Source organism: Macrobrachium rosenbergii, chromosome 43 (genome assembly GCF_040412425.1).
Source record: "Macrobrachium rosenbergii isolate ZJJX-2024 chromosome 43, ASM4041242v1, whole genome shotgun sequence".
In the NCBI taxonomy this organism is placed as follows: Eukaryota; Metazoa; Arthropoda; class Malacostraca; order Decapoda; family Palaemonidae; genus Macrobrachium; species Macrobrachium rosenbergii.
This window is the reverse complement of record NC_089783.1, coordinates 50,560,899-50,588,577: the sequence shown is the minus strand read 5'-3', so window position 1 is coordinate 50,588,577 and position 27,679 is coordinate 50,560,899. Positions and strand designations below refer to the sequence as shown.

General features: G+C 37.6%; 1 protein-coding gene across 1 annotated transcript in view; it reads right to left on the bottom strand.

Annotated features, from left to right (window-relative positions):
- Nucleotides 1-1,806: 1,806 nt before the first annotated feature.
- The window catches only part of LOC136828889 (inhibitor of Bruton tyrosine kinase), a 42,789-nt gene continuing 16,916 nt past the window's right edge, over nt 1,807-27,679 (bottom strand). The window contains exons 8-17 of the mRNA XM_067087186.1: nt 27,159-27,324; nt 24,623-24,939; nt 22,412-22,611; nt 21,962-22,261; nt 20,799-20,967; nt 18,241-18,342; nt 15,573-15,727; nt 14,915-15,095; nt 11,648-11,852; nt 1,807-9,671 (exon numbers count right to left, since the gene is read on the bottom strand). Coding sequence (XP_066943287.1) covers nt 9,549-9,671; nt 11,648-11,852; nt 14,915-15,095; nt 15,573-15,727; nt 18,241-18,342; nt 20,799-20,967; nt 21,962-22,261; nt 22,412-22,611; nt 24,623-24,939; nt 27,159-27,324 — 1,918 coding nt within the window. The 3' untranslated portion in view covers nt 1,807-9,548. The remainder of the gene's footprint in view (nt 9,672-11,647; nt 11,853-14,914; nt 15,096-15,572; nt 15,728-18,240; nt 18,343-20,798; nt 20,968-21,961; nt 22,262-22,411; nt 22,612-24,622; nt 24,940-27,158; nt 27,325-27,679) is intronic.

The window sequence follows — 27,679 nt, the reverse complement described above, 5'->3', positions numbered from 1 at the left end:
TCATGTTCAAGCTACTGTATGGAAGGACTGTAAGAGGACTGATGCAGATCCTTATGGTATTATGGACTGGAGACAAGGATGAAATATGCTACATGTATCGGTACGTTGAACTGGGCATCACCTGGATGAGACCTGTCAACAACCCAGAGTCTATATGCATAACAAAGGCACCATTAGTATAATTATGACCAAAGACCAGAGACCATTGATTCAAGGTGGAACAGTGTTAGTTTTACTACCAATGAAGGTAAAAAAGCTGATGTTGTTATGGAGAGGGTCCTATGAATTCAAGGTGGTGGTTAAATGCATGGACTGCAAGGTTGATATTGGCAGAGAACTGAAGAATCTTCATGTGAACATCCTAACCAGCTACCATGAATGATGCAATTTGCAAAGATCAATGAACTCAGCAGTGACTTTCAACAGTTATGAGGAAGATGCTTGCTGGAGTTAAGAACGGTGAAAATTTTTTTGATGAGTTTTACTCATACAGCATCATGGGAAGATCACATCGAGGGACTCAAGGACCTATTCCAAGAGTGAAGGAAGCAGGACTGAGCATTGACCTTTCATGTGTTACATCAGATACAACAAAGTGAAATTCCTCAGATACAAGGTTAGATGTACTAGGATTGCCACTGATAAAGCAAAACTGATGAAGATCCAAGATGCAGCACCAGCAAGGACTAAGGAAGCTTTTGAACAAGTTTAATGAGGATCCTAGTGAAGAGGGGATGACCAAACAAGGTGGAGTGAGGGAACCTCAACAAAAGGCATTCGCTGAACTGAAGCAGCTGTTACGAAATGTACTAATACTACAAGTGACAGAATTTAATAGGATTTATATTGAGAGGACAGATGCATTGAATTGGGGACTACGAGGTATACTACTACTACAAAAGTTTCCTGATGGTGTATTTCCAATTGCTTTTACAAGTAGGAAACTCAAGAAGAACAAGCATAACTACTGTACCATCGAAAAGGAGTGCCTAGCAATAATTTATACACTCAAGTTTCTACCTGTACCTGTATAAGGTGGACTTCGTGATAATGTCAAAAGATAGCTTAAGAGTCAAGACTGAGATAGTTTGGGAACCTGATGAATGACATGTTGCAGTCAAGATCATGGAAATGTAAGTACATACTAGGGACGTGGAGAGGAAGGACTACATGAAGGACGGACGTGATACACAGGAATAGATGAAAGGAAGACACAAAATAGAAATACCTGAAAGAGGCTTATCAGGAACAGCAAACTCGGCAAGGCTACTTTTGAAGTACCCAACCCAATGACAAGAGGTTAGAAATCTTTGGGGGGTAAATCACTCATCGTCCTGACAGCTCCTTCTTAGATGATCATTCAGCTATATGCCATCAACTATAATTTCTAAACTGCATCTACTACATGTGTATCTAATTCACCAATTTTCTTCTACATTTACCAGCATACAGGGCTAAAGCAAAGATCAGTACCACATATACGGTTTCTCTTTGGACCCTGCTAAGGAGTATGTTTTTGGTCATGTTTACTTGCAGAACTACATGAAAGTTTGAGGATTTTTATGAAAATTTTAAAGAAATTGAGCCTTACGATTCACAAGGAGTATTCAAATTTTGGGAGGAATGTGGTTAAGGATAAAGGATCTTTTTGGAGGAAGAGTGGAATACTCATCCTCAGCAGAAGTTTGAGGCCTCCAATTGCAATTTCTTACAGTTTATATGAACCCATATATCAATTTTTGTATCAGCTAACACTCATAACTTTAATAAATGAAGCAATAAGGCATTTGAAAAAAGTAACTAAAATAATTTACTGAAAGGAACTTTATTTAAAAAACATATATTAAATACTGGTATAATTATTGTGAAGTTCAGAAATATAAATGGACTTCATTACATTACACTTATATGTCTTACACTTTCAAAGTGAACTGTCCCCAGAAAACAATTGAATCAAATTATCTGCATTATTCTGGTACTAAACTATTCAAACATGTAGGGGAAAATGCCACCATTTATATGCATCATTAAGTGGAAATTCTTTTAAACATTTTTGAAAAAATCTTATATACTTTCTTCTATGAATGTTGTTCATTCACTTACATTTATTTATAGTATTAATCTCATATAAAAACCTACAATACACTACTTATTTTACAGAAGCTAATATATAATATTTAAATGTGATGAGGTACATAATTACATCATCTCTTATACAAGTTGAATGGGAAACTGAAATGACAAACTGACCTGTCATGATCAGACTGCTTTACAATAAAGCACAAAGAATGATGGCCATAACTATGCAGGTGGGTACATACACTTGAGCATGCCCTTGGCTATAGGTAAAGTAAGTTGAAGTTCAACTGGCAAATATAGCTAAAGGAAACTGAAAATTGCTTGAGCAAAAAAATAATTTTGTGGCAATTTGTATTTTTCCCAAGTATACAAACCACAGCCTTTTATATATGGAGTAACCTTCAACATGGGCTGGAACAGCTGTTGAATCTTGGTAGCAAGGGCTTAGGGGGTAGCGGGCTGTAACCTATTACTCACCACTTCACTTTTTCCTTCAGCTGCAGGGACAGAACCAAAGCTGAGGTGAGTACAACTTATAAGTGCAAGCAATGGATATGATGACACTTGTAACCCAGTAGGTTCCTGGGCCTGAGATCCTTGAAGAAGAAGAAGGAGGAGGAGGAATGTGAACAGGAACAACATTTTGAAGAGCCATAACACCTCCCATGGGACCTGTCAAGTTGGTGGGCAGCTTTATTCTAGCTATTAATAAATAAATGGTTCAGAAAAAATTTCTACCATGTCCTACCTCCCCTTGTTAAAAGAGAAAGGACAGAGGGCGATGTCCTCCAAGCTACTAAGAACAGATGATTGTTGTACATTCACCTTAATCTCATTCAACTTCAGCTGGTATTTTGGCCCTGATGCACTCAGGAAGGGAGAAGGGGAGGAAGAGAGATTCACGCTTCTCACAAGGATGTATCGATGTACTCAGATGAGACATGGAGCACCCGAATAGGACTCGGTAACTACACAATTTGAGGAGCCACCACCAGTTCCAAGGAGCAAGTGTCCAGGGACTTGTGAGCAACATAATTCAGGTAGAATGAGGTAAAAGGTAGTCTGGCTATGCCAGAAAACGCCATCATTATCTTAAATACCGAGATGTTCTTCTGAAACGGGGAGAGATGGTCCCTGACACGAAATTTGTGTCCTCTTGAGCAATTAGGGAGATACTCCAACCAGAGAGCAGCCCCTTCTATAACAACACGGTTCATCAAGAAATCTGCAATCTGCTGAACAGATACTCCAACCAGCAAGCAGCCCCTTCTATAACACCAATCACAAAAGATGGCCCACTTTCCTTGATACATGTTCGTAGGGAACAACAGAGGTACTTGCTGCCCTGTAGGAAAAGTATCTCTTGCAGGAGAAGCTTCCCTAATGACGGTCGATAACCTAGGACCACCTGCCATCACAGAGTAGGTTGTTTCTGTTGTGACAGGAACTGCACTACTACCTCCCGAAACTTGTCCTGATGAGAAAGCACCAGGAAGGCTTTTGCTGCTACTGTCCAGAAATATACCCAGATACTTTATCTGCTGTTTGGGAATGAGATTAAACCCTGCCAGTTGATCACTATCTCCATCTCCAGATTGAGGCAAAAAGCTAGCAGACAATCTCTATCACTCAGAAGGCATTGCCTAGAGGAACCTGGAACCAACCAGGTACCCAGTGCCACTGGACATGAATACCCTTTGACTGGGCCCAAGCCTAGACTTAAGCTGAATACCTGTGTAAACACAGAGGAGCTGTCACCAGCCCAAAGCATGGAGCCTTGAAATAGAAAACCCTCTCATTGCAGATAAGGTGTAGGTATTTCTGAGTCTGATGAGTGTGTACTTGGAAGTCTATCAAAAGTATGAAGTTTCCCCCTCTGATGGAATCTTTGATGGAAAATGTTTACAGTAGAAATTGTATGTTCAAGTGTTAACACAATTTCCACTGTTTACAGAGTCTGTCCATCACACTCAATGCTGAAAGGTTGATGACCATTTTCTAGTCCCCAGCTGCCTTCTTGACAAGAAACGGCAGTTGTAAAAACCCAGAGACCAAAGATTTATGACTTTGATGGCACTTTTCTCCTTCATCACTTCCACCACCTCCGCCAACAAGGCTCAAGATTTCAATGAATCTGAAGAGTAAGTCGGGGACAGGATCTGTACCATAAATAGGAAAGGGAAGACATCCTTAAATGGAAACCTGTGAACATGACTGATAAGACCCATGGCTCCACTCCCTTAGCCACTTTGCCTGACAGCATGACAGGCATCGCCCCACTTGTGGTAGCGGAGAAGGGGATTGACACTTTCAACAGCCCTCTCTTTTCTTGGACTGGCCAGAGAGGGGTACAAAAAGGCTCCTCAACCTTCCTTGCAGAGGAGGAAGACTGCTGCTCCTGTCTGGGTTTCTGAAACTGGGGTTTCTGCACACCAGAAAGTAAAAGGTATCACCAAACCTGAGGGCTTATGCCTCTTGGCTCTGATACTCAAAGGCAACTGAATATGGAGACCAAGGAGAGGGAGCAAAAGGTTGCACTACTTCCCTCTCTCTCTCCCCTTAATGCTGGCACAGAGAACCTTGCCTGTGAAAGGTGGAAGAGATCAATGGGAATCTCTCTCCTTTGAGCAAGAATGGCCAGGATGCAAAAGCACCAGTGAGAGCAAGGTGGTGGTGTGGGGTCCCCCAAAAGGATAAGGAAAGGGAGAGCCTGACTTATTGCTCACCCATGCATAAGCATAGTATATGCATGGTGCAGAAAGCAAACAGGTTACACATGCCCACCCCATCATAGCTTAACAGAGCTGCTAAAGGGGGAGCTATCCCAAGCTGTACCTTGTCCCTGGTTCAGACCCAGAGCAATGGGGCTGCACAGTGCCATCCTGATATGATCTAAGAGCAAACACTGGGAAGGCAAGGAGATGGTCCTCATGTCCAAGTGGGTCTGTACCATAGCAATAGCCCTGTCTGAGGTACAATGTTCACTGGGCAGTGAAACGGCACCTCTGCTCTCCTGGCGTGAGGAGGAGTAATCAGGAAAATTCTATCTGGACTTCTTCCAACTGGCCTTGGACTCTCCCATCTTCCTATGCCAAAGAGGAGTGTCCAGGGATAAGGAGACAACAAACTTGGGAGACAGTGATTAGGAGCAATGAAAGTGAAAATGCTTCTTCCTTTACGCCAATTTGTCCAACTTCTTAGTCGTCTTACACACCGGAGGGATGGTCGAGGCTGGAGAGAGAGAAGTCACAACATCAACTTCCTCAGCAACAGGCATCACCACAGCAGTTGGAGGATTACCTCTAAAAAACAAGGACGATACTGGAACTGCAGAAGTAGCAGCAGACACATCAGTCTTTGTTGGCCAATCCTTCTTCCTGCCAGCGAGTCCAGGAGAGCAGCAAGTGACAGACTATCTGGAATATTCAAATTTGGCCAGATTTTGCAGTTAGTCAAAAGATGAGGGATGAACAGGTTTGTAATTCACGGGTGACATAGCCCTCTTAGGAGGCGATGAGCCAGAGGTAGGAGGAAGAGAGATGGTAGTCAAACGCAAGAGGAGTTAGAGGGGTTTGGTGGCAATGCCAGTGGAGTGATACCCCCTGAAGAACCTGGCAAAAGCTTCCCGGCCTTCCTCCCATCTTACAATACTTCTCCCACTGAGGTGAAGTCCAAGAAGCATATTCAACATGCAGAAGGGACCATGTGTACATTCCCTTCCTCTACAAGTGGTAAATTATATACGTGAGTCTACCGAAACAGGAGACAAAACAACTACATTGCCAACAACCCCAATGGTGCTGGTCTTGAAACAACTTAAGAGACAAAAAGAACCAGAAGAGACAGCATAAAGGCAAGACACAGGACAAGGAAAAAGGTGGTAAGAATAATGGCAGTAAAGCTACTCATCAAAATTCATTGAGCACACAGGGAAAAGACAGCAGAAGGGTCCTCTCTCCATGGTGGCAGAAGAAAGAATGAAATGGTTATTGTGAGGGATTAATTCCTCCCTCCATCCCATCTTCACCAGTTAACTACCTTGTTACCAAGGTTCACCAGCCATTAGAGCTCACGCTGAAGATACTCCATATATGAAAGGCAATATGGTTCTATCCCTATAGGAAGAACTTAATTATCTTAGCATGCCACACTTTTCAGTATGACATTGAAAGATTTGTACCATCTCCAGATTACTTATTTATTCAAGTGTGGTCATCTTCATCCTGTTCAGCCAATTTCATCAAAAACGAAAATTTGACTGAGAAAAAAATACAAAGTGTAATAAAACAGGAAAATATAAGTAGTTTTTAGCCCAACAGTTAATGCTAAAAAGTACCAAAACTGATGAAAAATAATGCCTAGTCTAATGCCACTAAATGAATTGAAGCAAAAGGACACATGGCTTCATCTGATGAAAATAACCATCTAGAACTCCAATACACGTAAATGAAATAAATGTAAACTAAGGCCTAAACCGAAAAAGTTAAAATTAATACTGAAACTTTGTCATCTATGATGTGTGAAAATGTGAAGAAAATACTATTAAGCCTTCATTAACTTTATGGCGTTTCATTTTCATTCAAATTGTGACTACGACCTTTAATAGAAAAAAAATAACTTTAAAAAATTGGTTCTACAGATGCAAAATATTTAGTATGCATGGTATCAACAAGAGGTCACAAGACTACTTTAAAGTAATCGTTTACAAGGCTACAAAGCCAAAAAAACTTGGTGTCATAAAACATCTAAGAAGCACGGTAATTAGAGCATAGTAATTAACAAGTAAATTTTTTACAGAACATTGTCAAAACACAGCATCCCTCCGTAACTTGACAATTTACATACTTTTTGATGATTTATACCAACTACAGATACAAACTCAAAGCTTTAGATACTGTAAACTTATTGATTAACCAAACCATGACACAAATAAACCAAAAATACAATAGAATTATCCCTATAAGGAAGACAGACATTTTCCAAGATTGCAACATACATCACCTTTTTGGCACGTTAATCTCAAATGGAACTGCCATCCAGCGGCTTTGTGTGAAAAAATACGAGCCTAAATAAGAGGAAACTTCCTTAAAAAGGAACCTCAAGTTAATTGGTCACAGATTTGAAACATAGTTCGGTATAATACTGGATGGGAAAGAAGCAAAGTAAGTTATGCTATGCAGCAATTTCTTTGCCAAGGCAGGTTCAAGAATTGGAGCTAACAAACTGGGGACTGAAAAATGGACTACATCTATGCCCATACAAATAGCAGTCTTCACATATTAATAGCTGAACTGAAACTTTTATGAAAGCTTCAACTTGGAAACAAGCATTTATTAAAAGTAAAATGTCTTGGAAAATATTCCACAGCTCTATTAAAACAAAGATGTACACTGAAAAACATGGTTAAATTGCATACAGCAATATATCTTTACATTCCAACAGTTCCAATTCAGAACAGAGAACTGCAAATTCTTGCTCATTAGTGCCGAGGTCCAGTTGATTTTGACTAAACAATTACCTCATTAACAGCAGATTTTCCTATCACCATCAAATGAGAAATTCCACTTTTCACAATACTCTTTACTGAACTTCAGAGGCATTACTATAAACAAGAACTGAAACATCAAGGACGAAAATAGCTTGGTTAATATTTTTTCCCCAACTCCCTCAATCTATAAACCCTGGATTCACCTTGTCCTTTTCGTTAAGTCTACAAGATAATTTTTTTACAAAAAATTGTTTATTTGCCTATAGTAACACAAATATCAGCCTTATTTCATCACACAAGAATTCCTCAAATTTATGGTATTTCTATACGAAAAAACTCCAAAATAAAATTAGTTGTACCTATAACTTCTGCAATAAAGTGTCTCAGAAAACTTAAAAGCAATATGCAGAATAAATAGCAATACAGTGAAAACTATATTTTATATTCGACACTTTATGAAGAAGGTGAGACTAAGACTGTATGCCATTTTATTATTTGAACATTAAAATCAGATACATAATCACGTATAATACTGTACCATTATGATTCATCACACCTAAAGAGTTCAGAACATTCAAAGAAACTTGAAAGTGTTCCCAAACAGGTCATTCTTAAGAGCAGAATTAGGTTCCTGAACAAGTGGATTTCAACTGTCATATTCAGATTATCCTCATATAAACTATGAAGCCACCATCCCCTTTCTGAATGAACCTATTAATATACTGGAACCAACTCTTTATTCACCATCAGAATTTGACAGATCTAAATTAAGAATGAAAATGCTTTCATGATCCTCCCACTTCCACATTAAGAATTGGCATGGTTTTTTTTTGACTGAGAGAGTGTTTCCTAAAAAGGTAACAAGAGCATTCTACTGTTCTTTGTAATTCAAAAGGATTAGAGATAAAACATGAAAGCATAAATTTCAAAGTAGTTTGTACCAAGACTTCACTAATGATTTTTTTGTAAAGTCAATGTAATTATCTCAAGTTCTGTAAATCTATACCCAATCAGCTTTCTCAACGTTCTAAAGTGGGTTTTTTACACAAAAGTGAAAATAAATGGAACTTCATTAATACAAAACGCTTGGCATATATCACTGGTGGTCATTCCTTACTACAATTAAGGTATAACTAACTATAAAGCCTGAAATTCATACAAGCACAGTAAAATTTTATGTCTGCCACCAAAAAACCCCTTTCAGTAATGTAAATTACCATAAATGAAAAACACATTAGTAAGAAAACTAGTACCTCACATAAAAAATACTGCAGATATAGAACTGGATATTATATCTATCATATTTTGCACAACAAAAGATCTAACACTGATAAACAAGCCATTGCACTATGCTTCATTAAGTAAAGGCAACACTTCCGTGAGTTATGTAAAACCTCGTAAAAAAAATTCAATCCCCAAGTAACAAATGTACAATGAAACAGGGAAAACAAGCATATTTTCTACATGAGTAGAATATTTCTATAGTCACCATACTGGGCAAACTGAATCATGCAAAGCATATTAAATGAGTTCTGTTCTACTTTACAACAAACATTTCAGTAAATCTATTCATTATTTCACCATTACATCTCATAACCTTGTGAAATATTATACTGTCATCCAGGTTATCAATTCCTCATTTCAAATATAAAAGATGCTGAATTTACAAGTTCTTTCCTTGAGTAAATTAACTTCTTCCAAGTGCTCTTGAAAACATATAAAAATTATAAGTACAGACCTCTACCTGTTGCACTTTTGACTAAACAGTACTACATTATCTTTTGTTTACATGAAAACTTCCCAAAATTTTCCATGTTAGAGATGAATATGACAAGAGTTTTCCATGCATGCTAAAATAATGACCAGTATAAAGACAAGATGTTTACTGTGCATCACTTACCTTTAAAAAGAAAAAAAGCTATCAAAAGCCTATTTATCTAGACAATAATACATAATGGATGATGTTCACCTCAATCAGTATCTATGATTTTTTCCATGTGGGATTAGCTACTGCAGTTCTCACTCTCGTAACTTTAATATTCTCTTCAAAGCATTCATTAGCGCCATAAAATGCACTCAGTTCTTCAATGGCTTTGTCTTCAAGCTGCAAATTCAATAAAAGAATATTAATACAATACAAGAAAATACTGAGTACCATTTCAGAAAAAAATAAGTAATAAATGCCATATTTATATCCACCACCTCTACAACATTCATTTTGGGATAAAATGTATCATTGTTAGTGTTTTTCTGTTCACAAACAGAGGTATTCTATTCTGTGGAAGCTGGCTTAACAGGTTAATGACCTTTTTGGCTTCTTCCAAATGGCTACAAAACCTATTTTAACAAAAAGAGTATATGTGATGTACCCAATTCCTGCTTTACTGATGATGCAGAAGACATATATGCCAAATGTCAGGTTTTCCTTAACCCTTTCATAGCAGCCCATATCCCATGATGTGCAATAATGGCAATAAGAGGAATAGCAGGGCGTATCACATCACCTGATAATCTTTATTTCCATGATGACAGCCATTTTGAGGGAACCACTTCTGACCTGGTACCTCAGCTCAGGATAAAGGGAGAATAGTCTTCCTTTGGGGAATGTAACACCTCCCCATCCCAGTACATCTCTTAATATTCGCCCCGAGAAGTTGCTTTTTCTAATCTTTTGAATTAACCAAAAGGGTACAAAAATATTAGAAAAAAGTACTCCTAAAAGGTACTACATCTCCCTACCAATATATCTTGTGTATATTTGTCCCTTAACATAATTGGCGATTGTTGCTGTTTTAGTTCTTATCTTTTATGATACTGTGAGTTATAATTGTAACTTTCTGAAAGCACAAAAAATATTGGATAAAACATTTATAACTCACTAAAATTACTGGTAGTGTCTATGAGGGTTGAAATATTCACCTTCAATGTCCTGTGGCACATACAGAAACTTAGGAAATTTTTTTTTTTATACCATGAGCATTTACATGTCTTTCTTTCAAGTGATGTGTTCTTTTTTAAAAGCTCAAAGGCATCCCCATTCTTTCAAGGTAAAGCACAAACTGGGCAAAAAGATCAGGTGGGTGACATGCAAGAAGTTCACAATCTCTCTTCACAGATACCAGAGCCACTAGAAGGGCTGTCTTCATGATCAAAATAAAGTTTTGCAACCTTGTGTGTATCAGGTCTGAGTCCTGTCACAATCTACACCCACTCCCAGACCAACTAGGACTTGGAGGGCTGACCTACAGCCAAAAATAACAGATAAGGACAATTTCTGAAAATGAAAAGATCTGCAATTAATGGTAGAGAGGTGCTGAGTACAGAAGCTCTCTCTCTCTGTGTGAGGGAGGTGAGAATTAACAGATCTGAATGTGTGAAAAAGGAGCTACTTCAAAAGCTTCTTCCAAAGCAGAAGAGCCCTGGGTCAGCCATTGCCATATCCATGACAGCCAGGAACCACTTCTGCTGGTAATGAAGAAATAACAGTTCAGTGCATCCTCAGATTATTACAATTTCCAAAACCCACACACTGGTAGTGTATGATGCAAGAGGAACAAAAATTGACATGTGAGGTCCCACACCTCCTGTATGTTGTACAGACAGACCATTCTGACCTTGGAATCTGGTACTTGCTGCTCAAAAATAACAGTTCACATCCTGACTACAATCCAAAGAAGGCTCAACAAAAATTCACTGCGTACAGACAGAATGCTCAGGACACTGTAAGTTTCAAATTACTCTGCGCGCTGGTTTGCACAATGGCTAAGAACTGTGTGAGATTTTAAAAAATCGAATAACTCTTGAGAAATCCTCTGGACAAAATTTGTCTTATGAAGACAAACATGGGCTCAAACTGCATTTGTGGGGGTTATAATTATGTAGTGGAATGATGATGGCGATTAAAAAATGGATTCAATACAAACCAATCACCTCTTAAAGACAGTTTACCAAGACCATTGTTAATAAAGAATATGCCTCAGAAAACATGAAGAATGCTTACTAGTTATGTCTCTTTTGGATAATAATAGGTTTAAAATCTGTGAAAAGTCATCTGAAAATTAAACCTAATTAACAGTGTACCTGTATCAATGAGAGGGGCTTGCACCGTTCTCTAAGGAGATTGCCCATGTGAGTTTCCTCTTCTTGCAAGATCTTAGAAAAACTTGGAGTGGCTGGATCCTGTCTAAGTGGGAAACTAGACCCCGGTGATGGAAGATTTAAAACTGGGCTTGACAACGGGGAAGTGGCTGCAGCAGACCATGCACCACCTTCATCACAATCCCATCTGTAAAATTCAACAAGAATATTTACAAAAATATTGTACATCAATAAGTGTAACAAAACCAAATACATTTTATTAAATACAAAGGCAAACATAGCTAACCATATGAAAAAACCAAACCTTATACAACCTGTTTATGCCCATGTAAACACAAAACCTCTAATAATAAGCATTATTGGTTATACATGGCAAAGAATAGTAAAGAAATTTATAGATACAGTATTTCTCACACTGTAAAGAAAAGAAACTTTTAAAACTAATGTGAAAGAACAATTAAAGATAATGTTTATAGTGCTAATATACTTTAGTCAACCTGCTTATGCCCATATAAACCCAAATGCCTCTAATAATAACTATTATTGGTCATACACTGCAAAGTATAATAAAAAATATTAAGATTTTTCTCTCTATGGCTAACAGCAGGTAAATGGATCAGTGGATACTGGGGTCCAACAGTGCAAAAAAATTTGAATTTCATACTAACAGTTGACAAATTTAGAAGTTCCACTCAACTTTTTAACAATATTCTCTCTAAAACTATACATGAAATGTCATTACCCTCCTCATCCTAGCAATCCAAGAGGATATACTCACAAGTCCTCAAGACTATGAACATTACTCAGGGTGATCAAGGAGTCGTTACCAAAGGGACTGGAGTGACCAAATGGGACTGGAACAGTGATCCAAACATTGAACAATAATGTACAGATTCCAGCATTTTCTGTTTATACCAATGTAACTCTAATTCAAGTTTCCTTGATTTTTCTTTTGATATACAGTAAGAGAATAAAAAAGCTACATTTCACAGTATGTTGCCTAATGGCATGCCTCTTAGCCAACTGATTTCATTACCTTTCACATCAGTTTGTAATGATACCAATCAAAAATTACTTCTCCCTACTAGTAAAATCTCCATTAAAGGTGGATGATGTGTATCAAATTTTCCTAAGGGCTGCAGTCCACTTACAAATCAGATAAGCTAACAAAATTTCTGAAAACGTTAACAAGCTTCCTTTGGCACTGCCAAATTGTAATTCAGCAGTAAAAATTAACAACACAGACTGAACAAGCCAGGTGTTCTCAACTCGAGACAACAGTTCTACTATAAGCCAAAATGTTCTTTTGTAACGAGGGATTATCTAAACATGAAATGCACATTACATCCAGAGCCAACAAAATTAATGAGACCAACAAATTTATGATAAGGTAGCTACCAAAGAAGAATAGGATACAGTAAACTGTACTTACATGATTGTTAAACACACTTTAAATCTAATTAACCAATATTAACTCCATAAGACTAATCAATTAAAATAATTTTTTATACAAACAAACTCAAAATAACAATCCCCTACACTCCCTTTAACAAACTCCTTGAGCTGACTTGGACAAGTTATAAGACGTCAGTTATGTCAAGTAAATAACATCATTGAGTGGAGGCTTAGACCTTCCCAAGAGACTTGGCACTAGTTGTCTGCATCTGACAGAAAGATGAAGAAGAAACAGATCTCTAGCTTTTATGAAGCTCTGATGTCAGCTCTCATATTCTTTAACTGGAAGATGCAATGAAGGAGTTCTCATATTCTTTAATTGGAAGATGCAGTGAAGGAAACAACTGGTGTGGCAAATTACATTTATGCTGAGGGACAGATCTAAATTGTTAGCAACTTTATCGTAAACTGTAAACAACATTGTATTTTTGTAATCAGAAATGGCTTTCAAAGGTGGTAAAAATTGAAAAAATAAAAAAGGAATTTCCTTATATGATACTGCCAACCCATAAGAAAGTAAATTAATAAAAGAAATTAATGCTACTATTAAGAGCAAAACTTTTCAGGAGCAGCGCAAGATCACTGCCTTCATGTTTTATGACATCGAGGAGCCTGAGAGAAAAACTATATGTATTCACAGCAAGGGAATTTCACTGATGACTTAGCCTTCATGACTGAAAGCCCTGAAGAAACACAAGTAAAATGAGCTACTTGGTCAAGTTATGATAATCATGAAGCAGTGTGCCTTCTTGGATGGGTAGCTAAGGTATTAGAAAATTAAACATCAGTGGTGAGTCTAGGTCTGATATTACTGGCGCTAATAATGCTGTGGGGAGATCTTCACACAGTTCATACTTGAGCATGAAATAAATCCAAGCCTGATTTATAATGCTGATCAGACACCTATTTCATATGTGCACCACCGAAATACCTTTAACAAGAGCAGGCAAAAATATGCTGCTAAAGGTTAGGTTTCAGGAAGAACAAAAAATATGTGATAATATTAATGTATGCTAATGCCTCAGGAACTCATAAACTGAAACTGTTTATTTTAGAAAAATTTAAGAACCCAAAGGCATTTAAATATGTCCAACATCTGCCATGGTAGGATAATGAACAAAGGAATGCCTGGATGACTGCAACAGCCTTCCACATTGGTTTCTAAACTTTCAGACAGCTGTGGAGGCTATCTTGAGGAAATAGGGTCTTCCAAAACCCTCTTTCTGGAAAACTGCAAAATGTCTAAATAGATATTGCACATAGACACTTACTTTAGGCATAATCTAAGGAATAGGTATTTCAAGTACTGGAGGAAATGTTAAGTTTATTCACTGATTCAGAGGCTCTGAATGTTGGCTTTACTGGGAATGGCAGCAAATAACTGCTTATGAATAGATCTGGTTTGTTGATGACTAGGAGAAATCTGGCTGGTCTCTTTATTTAAGAGAATGCTATAAAAACGAACTATGACCTCCCAAAATTTTGCAAATTTTAGTAAGATGTTAAAGGCTTAACAAATAAAACTTCATAATCCTATGAAAACTTTCCAACATTGTAAAATTTACTGTATTTCCTTATTCCTAACACTCCTACAAAAATTTGTGCAGTGTTTTCACCTTCAACTGTAAGTTTTTCCCAAACCTTCAAACCCACCCAATCCAGTCAACATGATACAGTATTCACGCTAAAATTGTAAAAATTCAGTTCATCACTTTTTCTATAAACAAAGCATTCTTTGGACAGCGAGCAATAATCTAACAAAAGCTGTATATATAAAAATCAAAAATGACCTACCCTTTCCTTGTAGGAGTAACACCTGTTGCTCCCAGTCCATAAGATTTCTTGGTATTCATAATGCTGATGGGCGAGCTAACCTGCTTAGCTTTTACCGAGGCTTCTTCAGCCTTGATGATATCTGCTAAAGTGTGTGATTTCCTCCTGTTACCAGATACCTCATTTTCTTCAAAGTTACTGCCTGAAAGCAAATTTTAATAAAATTTTGGGTTTTGCACTATCCCAAATTGGGTTAAGAATAACACTAGTTTTAAAAATTACCTTGGAAATTCTCTAAATATACTATCATTCCTGAGTATCTCTTAGGGTGCCCTGCGTGACACACTGTACATAGTACTAAGGCTTCTCTGCAATCTCTTCTGCCCCATTTGCATTGCTTTTTCCCTACAATTCATCCAAGCCCCATCTGCATGGGGACAAGCTAAACAATATTAAAAAATTTGTTGACCTAATTTTAATTTACACTTCATTAACAATGGTAACATTCCTGATAGGCAACATGAAATCCTATTCTTTTTGTCTCAACAGGTAATTTATTAATTTTCTTCAAACTGTAAGAAAACCCTAACCACATGAATTAATTAAAAATATGCAGGAGAATGACTAATACAACAGATTGCACCTACACTAAAAAAGGCCACTACAGTACAGCACTTACCCCAGGCAGGTGGTGATGTTCCCCAGCAGGAGGATGGAGTTCCAGCCCTCTTTGCCTCTCCTGCTGTAGCTGTGGTTTCTGAATCGGCTAATGCTACTGCAGCAGCCTCTGCTGCTTGCTTCTTTCGTTGCTTCTGTGATAACTTGTTGATTTTGCTGTAAATGTCAAAACAGTATCTATAAACAACTGATAAACAGAAATATGCACATATTCATAACACACTCGTAATGCTTAATACACTCACAAATACTATTTTACATGGCATGAAATGAAGACTGAAATTATTGTTTGCAAATAATATAATGAGAAATGTAATACATAATATACTCACAAATACTATTTTACATGGCATGAAATGAAGACTGAAATTACTGTTTGCAACTAATGTAATGAGAAACGTAAATCATTTTATGAATAACATTTTGATATCTATTACTTATGAATATAGTAGAGCAAGCGCTTACTAGAAAAACCAAAGTTTTCAGGTTGACTCAAACTAGTCTTGGAAAGATCAAGTAGAACAACCTGCTAAATCTGCTACTAGAAAATTAGCTGTAGTGTTTTGATGCTGTAAGCTCCTCCTTCCGCCCCATTATTAAAGGCTGAAGTAGCCCAATTCATCCCTGACTGGAAAGATAATTTTTCACTCCTTCCTCCACAAGACTGACTCCAAGGCAGATCATCTGTTCAATGACCCTCTGTCTCATTTCTACATACAGTATACTATTTTGGTGCTGTTCTGTTAAATGAAAAATTATTCCTCTTTCCTTCTGGAGTCACACTCCATTTTCCAAGTTTTTTTACTCTGTGGAAATTGGTAACACAGTTGACACCTGGTATTCGCGGGGGATGCATACCACTACAGTACTAGTTAAAATCTTCGAATACTTAAAACCCCTCTAAAAATGCTTACAACTGTCTATATTGATAGTTCAAAATACAAAAAACTCTAAAAATGCTTATACCTGAATATTTTAACAGTTTTATCAAAAACAGTGCAGTCATGAAAATGATATGAAAATACAGTAATTTGCGGATATTTCTCCATGAATAATACCACAAATAGGCAAATTTCCCGCAAATAATGTGTATGTTCCACAGAGAAATCCGCAAATAGGTGAAGCCGCAAATCCAGAACCGCGAATAGGCGGGAGTCCACCGTAATAAGATTGAATGATTTAGTGACAACTTTCTTTCTTGCTACTACCAATCTTTGCAATGTCTTCTTATGTTATTCTTTTTGACTCACCCTTCTTCCTTTACAACACAAGATTAACCACTTCCTTTGTGGTTTACCCCTTCTTCTGACTTCATCCTTCTTGTTCTTATTTTCTTCTGACCCAGAACAGAGAATGTCATATGGCTGCCTATCCCAACTAACCTTTGCATTTATGTAAAAATACAATGTAAGCCTTGTATTTCTGGCATCAAAGAAAAACTCCAATTTTTACTAGCAAAATTTTTTTAAAAACCAAACATTAAAATAAGGTGGCAACACTCACAAGTCGCTGGCATTGCTTTGGCTGGTGCGCTACGCACATTCAACTGTCTCAATATACTGAAGTAGCATGGCTTCAGCTGGCATAGCAGATTAATGTGTGTAGTTTTTTGGCTTATTCATTTTGAAAATACTTTTCTTTATATTTTTCCATTCCTTTAGTTTTAATATTAAATAAGCTTTTCTGAAGTTGACATACCAGATTATGAAGTACCGTACATGGTATATGGTGTGAACTGCCCAGCTATGTTGCATCAGAAATATCTTGGCCAACAGTGCCTTGGTGCGTGCAAAAGGATGGGGCTACAGCTGATGCACTATCATAATTCTGATAGTGTTTCATGTAGGCTCACACAGCAATTTTTTAAGCTCAGACAAAGGGAAACTAAACCCCATAAGTGGAAATGTTATAAATACAGAATAGCACACTTACACTTTCTTAAAACACAACATGAACATGACTTCCTGAACAGAACAAAATAAATCTAGAATAAGGAGTAAAATCCACACAATACAGATATTACAAATAAGAAAAAAATGTGAATCTTTAAAACATGAATATATTGTACTTGACATATTGTTCCCAAGTATGAAACGGGTAGTATGAATTTCTCACAAAATCATAAAAATAAGTGTATTACAAAATTCCCCCTTGGATTATTCTTGCTACGGTATGATTTGCTGGTAAACCCCTTTACCAAATGGCAAATTTACTTCTATCATCTAACATAATTAAAGTGAGGGTCGTTTTAGAAGAGCAAAAATACCAGTAATGCTGATACACAGCACTTAAGTTACTACTCATCCACTGACTTGACCACCATAGTCTGCTGATAAACAAATGAATCTTTGTGACAACTTATGTTTTCTTATTTATTAAGTTACTTGTTTGTTTACATTTTTATACACTTCATTCTAGCAAAGATAACCTTCCTTTGGAAAAAGGTAAGCCTCTAGAATGCTAAAAACAAATTCCCCAAGATTAACTTTTAGATAAAAATAGAGACTTTGATGCCAGGAAACAGTACAGATGAAATCCAATGTAAATTACGAGGGGAATACACTCGATTTAAATTTTATACTTGATTTAAATTTTATAGTTCCCTTAAGTATAGTGTTCTGCTTTGACTAAAATGGTTCAAAGGATGCTTCTATTTTACACAGACTCACCTGTTTTTAATCTGAAAAGAATTTTTTGAGCTTTTGGTGAAAGAATCAGCAAGACTAGGGAAACTAGTTTCTGGAGCTTCGAAAGACCCTATAGGGCTTTTACTGAAAAATAAAGAAAATATAAAATGACATTTTTATAATAAAACAAGGTTTTACATATACTTACCAAGAAATTATATTACTATTTGTTCCTACTTTCGCAGCAGCTTAAGTTTTTAAATTAGCGGTAGCACTCCATTGTTCTGGTGTAGGTAACTGACCTCGCCCACTTTCAGGGAAGAATAGGTACAACCCGGCTCAGGAACTCAATTCGTTCATGCTCTATGTCCACGAGAGGGGAGAGGGGAAGCAGGAGGGCTCCGATCATGTAATTAAGTACTTCCTGGATTCCTGATGAACTGGAACGTTAAAGCAAGCATCCTCCGTATCTATCGTCACCATCCAATCTCCTTGTTGGATGGAGGACAGAACTGACTGATTCGTTTCCATCCTGAATTCTGTAGTTTTCACAAAGAAATTCAAGGCACTCATGTCCAGGACAGGTCTCCAACCTCCCAATGACTAGGGAACGACAAAAAGTTGGTTGCAAAACCCCTCTGAGTTTATTTCTTCTACAACCTCTATAGCCCTTTTACTGAGCAAATTAGTCACCTCCTCTGACAGGGCAGAACCTCTGTGAGCTTACCGAGTAGGCCGTCAAGTTGATGGGCACTGACGACAATGGGAGTTCTATGATGAACTGGATGGAATACCCCTCTCTGAGGGCTTCTATTACCTATGGCTCTGCCTTCGTAGCTTCCCCTTTCCTCCAAATATGGAGAAGCCTGGCTCCTACCGGAAAACGGAGGACAAACTCCTCACTTGCTAGAGGAGGGTCTGGTAGAGGATTTCTTACTCAGGTGCACTGATCGAAGGCGCACTGATCGGAGCTTGGTATGTGGTCGGGACTGATCTTCGGCTCTGCCCCCTCGAAAGGGCCACTGCTGCAACATTGGTACTGAAGGAGACTGCAGGGGTATGACTCAACTGCTCAGGATGTTTGTAGGCTGCGTGAGTAAGTCCTGTGTTGCCTTCTTCTGTAACTCAGAAGCTACATGCTCTAAAGCAGCACTAGGGAACAGACTACCATGATCCATAGGAGCGAAGAGAAGGGATGACTCCTGGGAAGGAGTTACTCCTTTTGTGGTAAAAGAGCACCACAACTCCCTCTTCTTAAGTATGCCTAATGAAAACAGTGCAGCCATTTCTTGCAAGCCATCATGAATTTTTTTGTCCACACAAGACAGTACTCCTAGCCAATCCGCTGAAAAGTTGTCTTGGAGGGTGGCGCAGTCTTTAATTTTCTTCGTCAAAGCTCCCGTGGTCCAATCCAGGAAGGTGAATATCTCAAAGATTTTAAACAAGTCTTTCACTATGTGATCCAACTCCGAAGACGAAAAGATCTTGCTGGCAGCGAGTCAATCAAGCTGAAGACGTCCCCCTGGGAGGAGGCAGACACTCCCAAAGGAGGGGCTTTCCAGGTTGCATAGGAAAGATATCTCCTTTTCATCAGACAAGGAGGAGGGGCACAAAAGGTATCCTTCCCGAGATCCCTCTTGTAGGACAACCAACCTTTGATACGGGATAAGGCTTTCTGCAAAGAACAGGAGAGCACCATCTTCAGCAGATTAGCAGCGCCTGCAGGTTGCCTCATTGTAAAGGCAGAGCCTGGAGGTGACGGGGCTGCAAGAGAGAAGAATGTCAGACAACAAAACAAAAAGTATTTCAGCAACAAAGCATATGTCGACGTGGGTTGATCCTTCTCTACGTCTTCTTCTGAGAACGAAATTTTAAAAGGTCCAAAATGTTGTCTAGGCAACATTGGATCGGGTCTAAAGAAGAATCCTGCACCGCAGGAACACTGACAGACGTCAAATCTGGCTGTGAGGGACACTCATGACGAGCAGTACACGGCGCCGAATGCTTGGCAGACGGTGGCACCATACACGCAGACAAATGTGCTGACACAGGTGGGTGAGAAGCCACAGCGGCTGAAGAACAATCAGACACAGGAGAATACTCATCTAAAGGATCTAACACTGGTCGCTTCTTAGGAAGCAAACGCTAACAAGATTAGTGGTACCAAAATGAACAGACCACTTCACCAAAAGTTGGAGAATGTCTGCAACCAACCAGTGAAATCAAACCAAAAACAAAAGCTACCCAACAACCGATGTTCAATTGCTGAGCGGCAGGAATGAATTGAGCTCCTGAGCCAGGATGTACCTATTCTTCCGCCAAAGTGGGTGGGGTCAGTTACCTACACCAAAACAATGGAGCACTACATTGAATTTTAAAAAACTTAAGCAGCCGCGAAAGTAAGAACTAACAGCAATGTAATTACTTGGTAAGTTACTTATATATATAAAAACTAAGTTTTCAAAACTATTTTTTTATTGAATTGTAAACAATATGCATCAACATTTTATGACCAGCAACAAAACCTTTAAAAAATATTAAATATCTCATTACAAATTACCCTAGAAATTTTTTATAAAAATAAAGGGTGTGGCACTTACCTAGGATTAGTGTTGCTGCTCAATTTCGGTGCTGACATTATCTGTGTTGATTTAATTTCCAAATTATCCTTAAGAGAGACATTCTCCTTAACAGGTGATTCCTGCGGAGTTTCTTTGGATGTAATGCTTTTCTTCTTACCAACTTTCTGCCATAAGTTCAAATCTGAAACTTTAAAGAGAGAGTAAAATGAATGTTCCCCTATTAGCAATATGACAAATTTTAAATCGATTTGTATTTTTCATAACTCACACACCTGCGGTCTTAACATAAGGGAAAAGTCCTCTAGTGCCAGCTGGAGTCCGGTTAAATAAAAATTTACAAGGTAACTGGTGGCATTGGGAGGCAGGTAAGATGGTGGTAGGTAGGAGGAGGAGCCAACCTCCTACGACCCATATCCAGAAGATAGTGTCAGTTTTTCTCTGACAGCCTTTGTAGGAGAAAGCAGTTTTGCTTTCTCTCCTAAAAGCCAGTTATTTTGCCACTTCCTACCCAATTTAAAAAAAAAAAACTACTACTACTACTTGTTATTACCAATTACATTGTTATTTATAAAGAGTTTAACCAGCCCACTGAGTTTACATTCTTGACTCAGGACTGGCCCAAAAGGGTTTGCTCTTGATAAGTTGTACTAGACCTTATTTAATATATTGCAAATCCTTGGATATTAATAAATAGATTACAATCTTTTATCAATCTGTCTGTGTAAGCAGAATTACCAACATCAGAGAGCAGTTTTGAAAAATGTTTAAAAATCCATATATCTATATCTTTGGTCCCTGGGGTCTTCTTGTGTCCAGATAATGTTGATGTCCAAATACTGTGCATTGGGATTATGAAGAGATTACTGGATTTCAGTGTACATAATGAATTGCAAAAGCAAAGAAACCTTTTAACCTTCAGTTTTCATATTTTCACATAACATCTAACAAAACCACTGTATCTGGTCATCCAAAATATGTCCAGATCATCAGAAAGGTTGAACAAAACGGGTCTGCATTGGTGAGGCTTTACTGTCTATGAAGAGACCAAAGCTGAGAAATGTTGAAGCTCATTTTCAAGGGCTTATATCAGAGCACACTTCAATAGGCTACCTAAAGGAAAACCTATAATCTTCAAAATTTCTTCTTCTCCAAGCAAAAGCCCAACAAGAGAATTTCATTACCTGCAATTTCATGATTTTGAGATTTTATTTTCGTTTCTGGCCTCAGTGGTATCATCAGTTCTGTTTCAGAGATTTCCCCCTGAAGCGAAAAACTCTTTTCAGCAAACTCAGACGGCTGCCGTTCTTCTAAATCGTCAAAGTCTAAAACTTCAAAAGCATCATCTATATCCTTCGTGGTATCACAGTCGGATGAGGACACAGAAAACTGAGAGGAAGTTGAGGTTTTCCGCGTGCGAGATTCCACCTGGCTGTTTCTGCGGATCCTTTTCTTCTTGCGAGTTGAACTTTGTTGTTTGTCACCTATGATATAAAATAGACTGCATGAACCTGAAGCAATGAATAAGAGAAATTGCACATGGGCCACTACATATCAGTCATTAAACAAATCTTTTTAAAGGATACCAGATTTAAAAAGAAGTACAGTACTATACAGTTATCCCTTTATTTTACCTTTCCCCACAGAGAGATCATCCCAGTCTTCATCTGACTCGGGAAGAGTTAATGGTTTTTCCTCTAAAAGTTGTTCTAATTCATCAGCATAAGGAACCTGTTCAAAAGGTGTTAGGCGTCGGCATGACATACGAGGGATGAACTGCCGGTAATATTCACTCAGATCTTCCAGTACATCACTGCTGACTGACAGCAATGACCTGTGAAATAATACAAGTGCAGATCAATTAGATATAGCTAAATAATTAACCACTCCCATAAGTTATGTAAAACGGCAAAGAAACCAAAATAAACTCCAGTGAATGCAGCATAAAATGAGAATATTGTCAAATTATGGTTAGTCTAAACATATTACTGTAGCAAAATCTATAATAATGATTTATTGATCAACAATCAGTTTTTGTAACCCTACTCAACAACTATGTGTCATTATGACGCGAAAACATTTTTTATAATTATCCGTGTTGCATACCATAAATTAAAAATAAATAAGAATCCTTACTGGCAATAATTATCTTGCTCTCAATATCATTATTTTCTTGAACAAACATTTCAGTTCCACATGAACAAAGAGCTGATTATGCTATTTATTCAATTTTTGAGCACAAGTTTCCACAATTTCAAATTTTTGTATAACATTTTTATACAATTTGGCTGAAAGCTGCCACCACTACTAGGCTTTTTAACTCACTATTCATGAATATACTTTTATCTAATGAAATAAATCAGTAATGTACAGCAATAAAAACTTATTTTTTATCTCCTATATTTTCAAGAAAATGTACGTCAGGCATTATTACAAATTTAATACCCTAATAACTTTCAAAGCACTGTATATGCATTCATTTTGAATAACGAATTTTGCCCACTGTCTATCCAACAAAATTAAAAAAACAGTAACTGGCAAATCTAAATAACTGGCAACCCTTTGGTCCCAAGAAAGCCAGTTAAGAGGAGTTTTACTGTCCAATACTAAAGAAGCTCATGCTAGAATCTAAAGACATGAGAAGGACCGCATTGGAGTGAAAATAGGTCTAACACAATGTGTGTTGTCTTCATGGTTGTTTAATATTCTTAAAGATTTTGATTAAACCAAAAAAAAATACAGTTGTGACACAAAAAATGGATTATAAGTGAAATGTGGAGAAGCGGATGTTTGCTGATGATAGCATTAGTTAGTGATAGTGAAGAGGAAGAAACTGGTGAATGAGTTTGACAAAGATTTCAAGAAGCTGAAAGTGAGTGTTAGTAAGAGATAGGTAATGAAGATACGGTACATAGAACTTGGACAGATGGACAAAATAAAATTTAATACTGAGTTGATGCCAAAAGAATGGAAATGGTAGATTTTTATATGCACATATGTTTGGGAGTCAATGTGACAAATGATGGTGGATGACAGAAGCAGAGGAATTAGATAAGTGAAAAGAGAAAGTTAGCAAAGAGTTTGGTAGTGAAGAGCAGTGCTGGGGGCATTGGAACACATACAGGGACTGTTCAACCAACTAATCTTTATCAAGTGAAGTACAGGGTAGAATGCAACTGAGAGAAAAAGGTAATACTGTAGTAGAATTGCTTGTCTACTCAATTAGCATAGGTAAAATATAAGTCCATCTTGAGGTAATTTACTCAGATACAGAGAATGGAGGACACTGGGTTGGTGGAAGGTGTATACAATTCAGTTCTCAAATGAAGGAAATAAAGGAAACTGAGAAAATGCTGGAGGGATGTAGAGAAAGATGCATGGAATATGAAGGGATTAGTATGCAACAAATGAGTGTACAGTATAAGCAAGAGAGGTCAATGGCTGCTTATAAGTGTGTGTAGAGGGGGGCTACTACACTAAATATAGAGGAGAAAAGTGTGCAAGCAAAGAAATAAGGCAAATAATGATTTTGAAGAGCTTTCTGCATTCTTGATTCAGCTGCTAAAGAACCAGTGTGAAAACAGACTTCCATTTTTTCGGAACCATTCCATATTAGGGAAAGAGCTTGCCGGTACAAAAATATGTAACTTTAACTGTGAACTAACATGAACTTCTCTGTAATGATTTATGAGAACCAAACTGCTAAAAGCTTGAAGATCAACAAAAATAACTCTTAATACCTAAAAATTTCAATCTTGGAAAGCAATAGTTTAGGACCCAACTTACAAAATTACTCTAAAAATAGATATGTACACTGCAAAAATAACAAATCTGCTAGTACATACCCACTCTCCAGCATAGCTGCAAGATTCAGTGAAATGAACTGCATAGCTGTAACCTTTAGCTGATCAGAATTGTAATTAACAGCAAATTCTAGAAGCTCCCCTGCATTCTTCAATGTCAACATTCCTACGATGGCCACCTCACAGATTTCTCTCAGCCGCGAAATGAGAAACTGGTCAGCAATGATCAGAACATTACAGAGGAATTCTACATCCCTGCAATAACGGATCTTGGAAGAATCATCCTCATACAAGTAATCCAAGAGAATTGCCAGAATGCTTGTGGGCAGAGGCATACTCAGGGACTTTGATGACACTGCCTGAAAAATTAAGGAAAAATATGAGCTCTAAAGCTAATCATTATACATCGCAATGCAGTACATGGTTAACCATCACATAGAGGCAGAAATGTTACAATGAGAATACTAACTAGGTGAATCTACTAAGTTGCAAATGAAACATCAATATAAGTTCAAAGAGACTGTAACTTAAAGGAGAGAAGAGTAAGTAGGAAAAATATTTTATCAAAAACACTCGGTACTTCACTCAGTCATTGAAAAAATAAGAAACAGTCTAAGGAAAAATTAAGACCACTTATGTCAAAATCATTTTGAAATGACTGCAAACCCTAAATGTCTAAACACCCAAATAAAACTATTTTCTTCATACAAGTCCCCTGCTTATGGTGTCAATATCATTTGTCAAAATGTCCCAGACAAAATTTCCAATAGGAAAAAGAGCTACTCACAATAGGTAGGCAAGTACTACAATGGGTAGTGGGAAAATTTGTATAAATACTTTAGAGTTATAAGGCAAACAAGGAGCACAGCACCTCAACATCAGTCTCACAAAGCTGAACTGTGATTCACACAAACACATTTAAAACTGAATCTGTAACCTTAGTTAGTCTGTTCTTCCAAAATGAGACTGCTCAGCTTCATTCTGACTACTACATTTACCCCGAGTTCTGGGTCTGGTAGCAATCTACACACAGGAACAGGATAAGGCAGCCTGTTTTGTGAAGACTGTAATGTGATGCCACTGAGAGAAGAGGAATTTCATCAACTGGTAAGTTTGGAGATGGAAGATCTGAAACCAGCTACGAAGGTTACATTTCTTGGGTGTGGCATAGTTAACCTTCAGTTCATGAGATCCAGTCTCAGATGGTGGTACAGAAATGAAAGATGGTGGAAGAAAGGTTCCCACATAATTCACAGACTTCATCAAGGGAGCTTTACTCCCTTGTTGAAGTCTGTGAATTGGGGAGTTTCACTCCCCAATGAAGAAGGCAAACACCTCCCTTGTCCTCCTACTACATCTTTCCCACTGAGTAAAAGCCCAATCAGCACATTCCTCACAGGAAAAAAAAAGACAGAGATTTTACCTTGACAATAAGAACAACACTCACGTGGGCCTACAGATGTAGGAGACATGAAATGGCCACAAGGTCGCCCAAATCTCCACATCTATGTTGCTCTTGTTTATTCTCCATGAGAGAAAACAGCCACATAGGAAGACAAATTTTTAATTAATTTGTATTTTTCATAACTAACAAACCTGCAGTCTTAACATTCAGATAAATCTTCTGGCGCCAGCTGGAAACCAGTAAAACTAAAACAATATAATTGTATATGCAAGGAATTGGTGGCCTCTGGCATCTGTCACGTATGAGACTCACTGGCTTCAAAGTATTCATAATCATAATATGCTTAGCTGAACAAACAACAACACACCATAAGATAGTGAGTACAAAGCTCCCCCCGCAGCATGGATGTTAACCTGAAGACTGAATAATTCAAAAAAGAATGGCTCCCTTAATTAACCGATTGCGCCACTAGGAATTATTTTGAAAATAAAATGGCAGGTTTGTACATTATAGGGCCAGCTTTTTTAATATTCAAATTATTAAAACAAAATCATATCTATTGTGAGATAAATTTGTACACTTTGCAAATCCTCTATAATAATCGCAGAAGATTTTGTCAAATTTGATTGCAATAAAATATACTGTGGCATACAATATATGTGTTCAAAACAGCAAGGGAAAAATTATGTTCCCATTAATATCAATATATAACAAGTATAAAATGTGACAAAGTTTCTTCAGCGCAATCAAGTTTTCTGTACAATATATAATCAAGGCCACTGAAAATAGATCTGTTTTCTGGTGGTCTTGGCATAATGCCGCAGCCCATGAAACTTTAACCACCAAACGGTGGTGGCCTGTACTATATCGTTGCCAGGCACACTATCATGGCTAACTTTAACCTTAAATAAAATAAAACTGCTGAGGCTAGAGGGCTGCAATCTGGTAGTTTTGATGACTGGAGGGTGGATAATCAACATACCAATTTGCAGCCCTCTAGCCTCAGTAGTTTTTAAGATCTGTGGGTGGACAGAAAAAGTGCAGACAGCAAAAAATGAGGACGGACAGACAACCAGCACAATAGTTTTCTTTTACAGAAAACTAAAAACCTATTATAAAAGGATACAAATGTATGTGACTCTTATACAAACAATAAAATCTGTGTAACTTTACCTCAATCCAGCTTGCACTAAACATGCAATGAAAATATTCCAGTCTTGCTGCCAAGATACACTTATGAGCTCCCAATATGTCACCAGCTTTGCTCTGAATCGTCACATCCCATAAATCTTGGAACATTTCTCGTTGGTATCGAGGGGCTTTGTTGGACTCTATGTCTCTGGAAATTCCAAAAATAAAAGCATTTATAGTTACCCTCCATCTTTATTACCTCAGTTACAACAAAAATTAGTCTAATGCCACAAACAAGAACAGTATACTGTACAGTAGTCCCTTTTACCTCATTCAATTATCTGAAACAAGCCAAATCTGCCATAAATGATTAAATATTCTCCCAAATGTTAAATTAACCTTTCTCCTGTACTTGGTAATCTTAAGAGGTTTTGAAACCTGGACAAACAGGTAATCAAGCAAGTAGCAGACTTTAGGGGGGTCCTCATGTTTGTCAACCCTAAAGCAATGGGAAGATGGCAACCCCTCTTCATCTTTACGCTAACCACTTCCAAGGCCACAGT